General features: G+C 42.9%; 1 protein-coding gene across 1 annotated transcript; it reads left to right on the top strand.

Moving 5' to 3' along the window:
* The first annotated feature begins 2,435 nt into the window (after window positions 1-2,435).
* Window positions 2,436-8,174, top strand: LOC120374814 (transcription factor 15-like). The gene is made up of 2 exons (XM_039495105.1): window positions 2,436-3,186; window positions 4,094-8,174. The coding sequence occupies exons 1-2, from the start codon at window positions 2,749-2,751 to the stop codon at window positions 4,124-4,126; spliced, it is 471 nt and encodes a 156-aa protein (XP_039351039.1). The 5' UTR covers window positions 2,436-2,748; the 3' UTR covers window positions 4,127-8,174.
* Window positions 8,175-8,399: the final 225 nt, after the last annotated feature.

Here is an 8,399-nt window from a genome sequence, read left to right on the forward strand (position 1 = left end):
GGATCCCTGAACACCTAAAGAGTCTCTGGTTCTCCTGTCACAAGGGCATTCCCTAGTGTGATTGTTCCTCACTGCAGCAGATTCTTTAGTAGAAGATACAATAGCCATAGCAATGAAATTAGAATAAAATAAACCATCTCTTTCTGGAGCTGAAGCAACCCTTAAGAAGCTCCACCTTTGAAAACTGGCCATCTTTCACCTGGTAACTATTACATTCACAACTGTAAAAACTTAACACTTTGCATGCGCTTTCCATTAATACTTTGAAGAATGCTAGTTTCAAATATTCATCCACATTAGTATAAAGTTTGGAAAAGGAGAGCAAAGGCATGCCATATCCTAATAAGATACTTGGATTGTTGATTTTAGAGATTGGTCATCTGAGCACCCATTTCCCAGTGAGCAAAAAAAAAAAATGAAAAAAAAACCCACCATAAAGTCATTCCATTATTAATACATGAAAGCATGTGTAACCCACACAACTCCTGGGTGTTGTGCTCTGTTCCATCTAGTGGCACCAACCCCACTTAGAGAGAGAGATTAATGAGTCTGCTCTACAGCCTTAGTTAACAGCCAGTTGGCTTTTGGCTCATGCAGTAGAGGCGCATGCACTAAGCTCCGGAGGTCCCAGATTTGAGCCCACCCACCGACGACCAGGGTCTGTCAGTGTTACAAGTGGGGGCTCATCCAGGATTTCAACTGGGAAGTCTCTGAAGCATGTCCCGAGCTTCCTCAGCTAGGGGAAGTATGCAACCCACACACCTTCTGAGGTTAATGCAGGGGTTCTCAAACTGGAGGTCGGGATCCCTCAGGGAGTCGTGAGGTTATTACCTGGGGGGTCATGATCTGTCAGCCTCCACCCCCAAACCCCACTTTGCCTCCAGCATTTATAATATTGTTACATATATTTTAAAAAGTGTTTTTTAATTTATATGGGGGGGTTCGCACTCAGAGGCTTGCTATGTGAAACAGGTAACCAGTACAAATGTTTGAGAACCACTGGATTAATGAGTCTGCTCTACAGCCTTAGCTAAGGGTCATATGGCTTTTGGCTCATGTATTTAACTTTAGAGGTCCCAGGCTCGACCCCGCCCGCCGACAACCAGGGTCTTTCGGCATTATAAGTGGCTGTAGAGCAGACACATTAATCTCCCTCTCTCTAAGTGGTCTCGGTGCCACTAGATGGGCCAGAACACCACACCCAGGAGGTGTGTGGGTTACACATACAACAGATGAGACCAACTGACAAACAGAGGCACCACTGCAGCATTTTTACACAAAAGGAACTTTCTGCAGAAATATATACTATTTTAAGCATTCTGTAAGCTGCTCACATGAACACATTTGTTGCCTAGCACCCATGCCCAAAGGGAAGGTACAACCAACTTTTAAGCAGGCACCGTGCCATTCTAACAGATGGACTTGAGTGCTGACAGTCAAGAGACCACATATATGCATTAACTGTATTTGCGGAGGACATGACTCCCAGCCAAGAGTGGCAAAGCAGCTGTCCATTCTAAGTGTATGCACCTATGATTAAAAGGATGTGACTGCTAATCCAACTCTGAATATTAATCCATCCTTCCAATCCAAACAACAACAACAAAAATAAACTCCAGTGGCTACATAAAACAGTCATCTAGCACTGCTTAAATCAGGTAGAGATGACACAGTTGGGAAAACTTGTACCATGAGTTTGAGTGCAGAGGGGCTGTCTGGAAAGAAGAGGCATAATAAACTAGTGAATATGACCACCTTCAATAAGTAAATTGGTTGCTGTAGATTTACATTTTAAATTGACTCAGGAGTTGGATTTATATGTACGTCTAGTACAGTGGTTTTCAACCTGCGGTCCACAGAACCTTCATGGGTCTGCAGACTATGTCTAAGATTTCCAAAGGGGTCTGGCACCTCCATTGAAATATTTTTTAGGGGTCTGCAAATGAAAAAAAGGTTAAAAACCACTGGTCTAGTAATTGGTGCGAGAGCTGATGAAAGAACTAGCGCTGGAGTGCCTGTTAGTCCATTCGAAACCAACAGTTATTTTGAAAATACACTTGAGCAAAGCCTGTTCTTTATTTTTCAGAGCGATTACTCCATATTAGTAGCCCACCATAAACCTAAACAACAACAGATTGGCACAGTGTCTTGATCCTTCAGTTGGATCGATGTGGGTAGATATTACCTATTCTTATTATTGGCATCAGGCCTTGGAGGGGGTTATTATTTGCAACTGCCCTGGAGCCCTTAGGTCCCAACTTTCCTGTTTCATTGGCTGTAGGGGAAGCAGCGCCTGAAGAGGGAGCCAGGCGCTCCTCCACCCAGCCCCAGGCCGGGAAGGTTTCTGTAGGGACCGGTGCCAGGTCCCGGCAAGGCGAGTGACTCCCCCTCCCCCAGGTGTGTTCACACACACACACACACACCCGGGGAGAGCACGTTAGGGGCCCAGGAAGCCCCTCGCTCCCTGCCCCCTCTCGGCTCCGCGCTCCCACCCGGAATGCCCCGGGGGCGCCCTGCCCGAGCCGCGCGGAGCCGGGGGAACAGGTGCAAGGCTGCCGGGCAGGAGCACTGAGGCCGCAGCTCCACCTTCCTCGCCTTATTTACGGAGCGGCCACATGGCCGAGCTAAAAGCAGCAGCCATTCAAAGCGCGGCCCCGCCGCCGGAGGGGACCCGGGGCCGCGGCGGGCCGCCGAGCCGGCAGCTGCCGCGCATAAAAGTCATGGGGCTGGGGGGCCGGCGGGAGCGCCATGAAGGCCGGCGGCGGGGCCGCGTCCGACCCGGAGAGCGGCGGCAGCAGCGAGAGCAGCTCTGGCAAGTCCCTGCCCGCCGCCGCCGGGGGCCCGGGCAAGCGCAAGCGGAAGAGCCCCCGGCTGGGCGGGCTGAGCAAGCAGCGGCAGGCGGCCAACGCCCGGGAGAGGGACCGGACCCACAGCGTCAACTCCGCCTTCAGCGCGCTCCGCACGCTCATCCCCACCGAGCCCGCCGACCGCAAGCTCTCCAAGATCGAGACGCTGCGCCTGGCCGCCAGCTACATCGCGCACCTGGCCAACGTGCTGCTGCGGCAGCCGCAGGGCGAGGGGGCGGAGCAGCCCTGCCTGCAGTACCAGCCCCGCCTGCAGGGCGGCAGCAGCGCGGCGGCGCCCCGGCCCATCTGCACCTTCTGCCTCAGTAACCAGAGGAAGCTGGTAAGGCTGGCACGCAGCAGGGGCTGAGTGCTGCCCCGACAATCCCAGGGGCGGAGGGTAGAGTGGAGGCTGGAGTTGGTTTGCATCCCGGCGCTGCCCCACTGAGGCCTGTTTCGGGGGCAAGGAGAGTCCCCTTCTCACCCACCCCACACACCTTTAAAACTAATCACCCAGCCACAGCAACCACAATTCTGCTGCCCTTGCGTGCCCAGAGCCCATCCTCCCGTTGCCATCCCCGGGATAGCAGAGTAGAGGTGGAGAGCGGATATTATTTGCTTAGCATCTACAGCCTGTTCAGTACTGTAAACAGACCCCCTGCAAAGACTGTCCTGTTGTGAAAAGCTGACAGTCTCTCACATGTTCACAGGCAGAACATTCTAAATCCCTCTGGGTACAGCTTTGATGATGTGTTAATTTATTATAAACTCACTTCTTGTAAGCATTGCTTATATGAGTAGAAATCTACTGTAAGGAAAAATTGTGCTCTATGACCTGTAAATTCCAAGCTCCACAAAGTATATAAAATAAGAGGCAAGAAAATCAGTTAAGTTTGACAAACTATTTATCTCTGTCTACCATTTAGAGACTTGTGTGGCTTCACTTTACTCCCCAAGTACAGTAGCAGTTTCAGAAATACTGTTCTGCCCTGGCTATTTTCATTTAACTGCACTGTTGTATTTCTGGTATATTTCATAGTTTGTAACAAAATTCAAATAGAGTTAAAATGTGATGTTCACTGTTTAATGACTTACAACATAATTGCTAGGAAGGTTAATTAAATGTTTATGTTTAGTGTGACTGTGTGTGTTAAATTAGGTATAATATTAATAGATGCCAAGTTAAGGGAGAAAGTGATTTTCCTTTTTCTGTGTTGTTTCTAATATATATTTTCTGTCCCCTCTTACAGAACAGAGAAGGGGAGAAACACTTGTCTATTTAAAGTTTAAGTGGACGTTGAATCAGATGAGAATCTTGCACTGACTGTAGAACTGTTTTAGATAACTTCTCTTTATTCACAATGTTTACACTGAAATTATGCAACAGTAAAAACTTTTTAAACTATAAAAAACCCACTGCTATGCACTTTGTTTTACATTGTGACAGGTTGATTCAGGGTGTTTTGCCAATGAAACTGAACACTGTGGGGAGAGTTGCACCTGGTGTGGCTGCTATTTTAATGCAAGAAATGTTAACCTAAGCAGCCAAGCCCTGATCTTGATGGCTCCTCAACTTATGTCACATGATGAAACTTGAGCTTTGAAACCACACAGCGTCTCCTGTCAATGGAAGCTGTCATAACATGCCATCCTCTGTGCCATTAACCAATATTGGGCTGTACAGTTGTACACTCATTTGTGTGAGAGAAAGTGGCAGCTGACATGTTGCAGGGCTTTGAAATTACACTGAGATTATTTTAAAAGGTGCTCACCCAAAAGCCAAGATACAATTAAAAGTGATGTGTGCCTAGCTGTAGGGTGAGCTGCAGTGCAACAGAATGCCTCAAAGAGACAGCCAAGATGGGAGGAGGTCACTATCCCGGTCAGTACCCAGGATAGCTGAGAAGTGCTGTGCAAGGGATTTTTTTTCATAATACGCAGCGTGTGCTGTGCCAGTCCTCTAAATAGTGTGGGATCTTTCTAAATTTGTTCTTGTTAAGCACAGAATAGGGAGGGTTGCCCCCCGGCTCTCTAAATTTATCCATCAGCTAGGTTATTCCCAAATTGTGCCTTTACATCACTGATGTCATTTATCACTGTTTAAGTTTACAAGTTCATAAACTATTTGAAATGGAGTCTAAAAAGCACAGCTCTGTCATGGTTCCCAATTTGGGTACAATGAGAACTGAAAAAGCAGCTAAAATATTAAATCCCCATATCCAGGTCAATTTATGGTGGATGGTTTAGAAAGTGGTAAGTTTTACCCACTTTTTGAATTTGGATACAAGTTTTAGCTCCCAGTCTTTGTGGGACTTAAGCTTTTTAAAAAAAAAATCAGACATAGCTAGTGAAGCAGAGAATAATTCCAAGGAGTCAGGGTTAACAGTCCCTAAATAAGCTGCTCCTGCCCACCTAAACATTGTATGTACCTTAAAAATATCAGCTGTGTGTGTGTGATATACCTCCCCTATGGTATTTAAAAGCAATAGAAGGAGTTGCTGCTTTTGGGGATAGCAGTGATTTATGCCATCCTGAGAAAGGCTTATGCTACACAGAGTAATTGTCTTCCCACCACTACCAGGTCACTTCTCCTGGTTGGCCACACCCTCTCGTAGCACTCTGCTGTCATGTCAAAGCCAATGTGGTGGGATCAGGAAAGGTAGACTGTAGCAGTTGAGGTGTATTGTGTAGCTGACTTTCCTTCACCTCGTTCCCCACCCACCACATACAGAGCAAATTCTGCAGATTTTTCCAATAAACACACCAAAAAAACATATAGGAGACCTCATTAATTGGGTCTTGGAACTTTGAATTCCTGATGCTCTTCTCCCCCCCACCCCCAAGCCATTTTGCAGTGCCACTTTAAGACACATTCTGTTATACTTAGAGGAGTTGTAGGAAATTTCTCCTAGAAGAGGCTGATCCTACAAAATACTGATTCCAATGGGACTATTCATATTCTTCATGTTGCACACATGCTTCAGTGCTTTCTGGAGTGAGGTCTGAATTTCCTACTTTTACTTTGCTGTTATCTTTACTGCATCCTTTGCACTCTTTCAGTGCAGTGATTCAAACCACTGTCAGATTAACTTTTTTGTTTTGGTGTTGATCAGTGTTTTCCGTAAAATGGGATTTATTCACATTTGACTACATTTTTTATTTTTGAGTGCAGATTTCTGCAAATATGCCCTCCAAAGTTTTGCTGCTTTTAAAATGGTTTTATAATGGCTTAAACTGGATGTGTAAATTTTTTTAAAATTTACATTTTTATAACTTTAAAAGCAGATCTCTATTTTAGATTGCACTGTAGATTATCTTGAAACATAATTAAACTATATCAAATGTTAGCTTCTTTAACAGGAACAAACAGATTCACTTATATAACAGTTGTCTTCCATTAGGATACTGTAAGTGATAAAATGTTTAAAAAACTGCAATTTCAAATATTTTTTTTAAATGTTTGTTTTATATTACAAATATTCTCTAATTGTGGAGATTCGTAAAGAAGTTGAACAAAATAGTAATTTTGGACTTTCATAAACATCTTAACTAATGTTCATTTAATTTTTTAATAGAATCTCCTGGCAAATGTAGCATATTTACATTTAGTATGATTGCATTTAAGTTTTTAAAGGCAATCAATATTGAAAGGTGTGGTCCACTATTTTTAATGTAGTGTTAACAAAGCTTATTACTTGAAGAAACTCATGAACAAGTGATTTCCACAGTGCTACAGTATTTTTTAAAATGGGATCCCACATCCATGGTATTTATGTGCTATGTGTCAAACTTATACAGGATGGTTTTGCTCCTGCTTCCATTTAAGTAGATGACAAAATGGGAGCACTCTGCTTTTTAAAAAAAAAAAAAAAGTGGAGGGAGACATACTCCACACTGGATATGACTTAATGTGGCGTTAAATGCTGCAGTCCCTACTCATTAAAACTGTTCACTTCAAGAGGACTGGGCCCAGTGTTTCAATTATTAAATATTTGCATTGTAACACATAGGTTCCAGTCTGACCCGCAGTGCATTAGGCTCTGTGTTACATGCATATAAACAGTACCTGCCGTCTAGAGCCTATGTTGATACGATCTCAGACACAGGCCCCAATTCTGCAGACAGGTGTGAATAACTTTATGCATGTGAATACCATTGAACTCAGTGGGGCAGATGCTCAGCGGGTCTGAACTGTCATAGCTCCATTAAAGTTCTTTGACAATGTGTTAACTGAGGATCTTCCCCAGTATCTCTACTCACATGCATATATGTATGCAGAACTGAGTTATTGATAAATGGGTGCGCCTATCAGCGTGAAAGATTTGGATGGTGGACAACATAATGACACTTAGTTTTCAAGAGACATGATGAATTTAACACTCAGTCACAACTGAGGAATGAAAAACATTTATTAGGATGCTCACCACCCTGTGCTTTACTGTATTTACTCCATATGATCTTCTCTGTGTGCCTTATCAATTCTGTTCAAGTCAGTTATACATTGTAGCATGCACAGACTTGGATGTCTAAAACTGAATACTTAAACTCACATTTAGACACCTAAATGAAATGATTCCCCCCCCCCAAGAGGTGCTGAACACCCTCCACTCCCATTGAAAATATTGATTTTCTATATATAATAATTATGAACAATATTCTCAAATATATATATGTGTACCTGATTTCAACCCCTGTCACTTTTTTCCCTATGTAGACTTGGCTTCAAGTTTAGTTACATCTGTTTTATCCAAAGGCTCACTGGTAAGACACAGAAGCTGGTCTCACTCAGATTTTATTAAATGATCGTTTTAAAGATTAAATCCCCATACTCCACATCATCATAGCCACTAAATCTGTTGCAAACGTACAAAAAATGCCCACAAAAAGGACAAATCATAATATGATTTGACTAGGTTTATTAAACAAGTATCTAAACATACTATTTGATTACTTATAAACTAATCGGAATGTATGTCTGAATGTTCTTTAAGGTGTTTGTTACTATATTTTAAAGTAATTGTTCTTCAAGCAGAAGTGTTTCCTTTCTAATGTCTACTTGGAAAAAAAAATCTAGCTCCTGTATAAAATCTAAATTTGTTTGCAAAATGTGCTATTTTGCTAAAATAAACTATTTTTATAACTTGTATAAACAATAAAATGTTAAAGTTCTGGAAGTATGCATCTTTTCTTTCTCTAGCAATCTCATTGTTGAAAATATGCACTGTGGAGTACTGTAAGTTAAAAGCAGATATTACTTTGTACCTTCTAAAAGATTCTGTATGATAATCCTTGTATACTTATTGCAAATAGGATCTTTTTAAAAATAAAATTCTGCAGTAGGGCTGGTAGAGGATTTTCATTAATCAGTGTTTCTCAGACTTGCCATGAGCCAATGGTGCAGTCTCCCTTGACTTCCAAATGCTTAAAGTCATATTAAAAAAGATTTTATTTTCAATCCTATTTTGCTAATATTTTTTTCACATAAGCAATTGTTTTTGTTGCCACAGGGATGTTATGTAATCATGAATGGGAAGGTATATGCTTCATGTGACAGCA

Source organism: Mauremys reevesii, linkage group 11, assembly GCF_016161935.1.
Source record: "Mauremys reevesii isolate NIE-2019 linkage group 11, ASM1616193v1, whole genome shotgun sequence".
NCBI classification, from domain to species: domain Eukaryota; kingdom Metazoa; phylum Chordata; order Testudines; family Geoemydidae; genus Mauremys; species Mauremys reevesii.

What these genes read in the sequence shown, in the direction of transcription:
- LOC120374814 (XM_039495105.1), top strand. Translation starts at nt 2,749, where the DNA reads ATGAAGGCCGGCGGCGGGGCCGCGTCCGACCCGGAGAGCGGCGGCAGC. An exon ending in TCAGTAACCAGAGGAAGCTG is followed by an intron (nt 3,187 to 4,093) that starts GTAAGGCTGGCA and finishes CCCCTCTTACAG; the next exon opens with AACAGAGAAGGGGAGAAACA.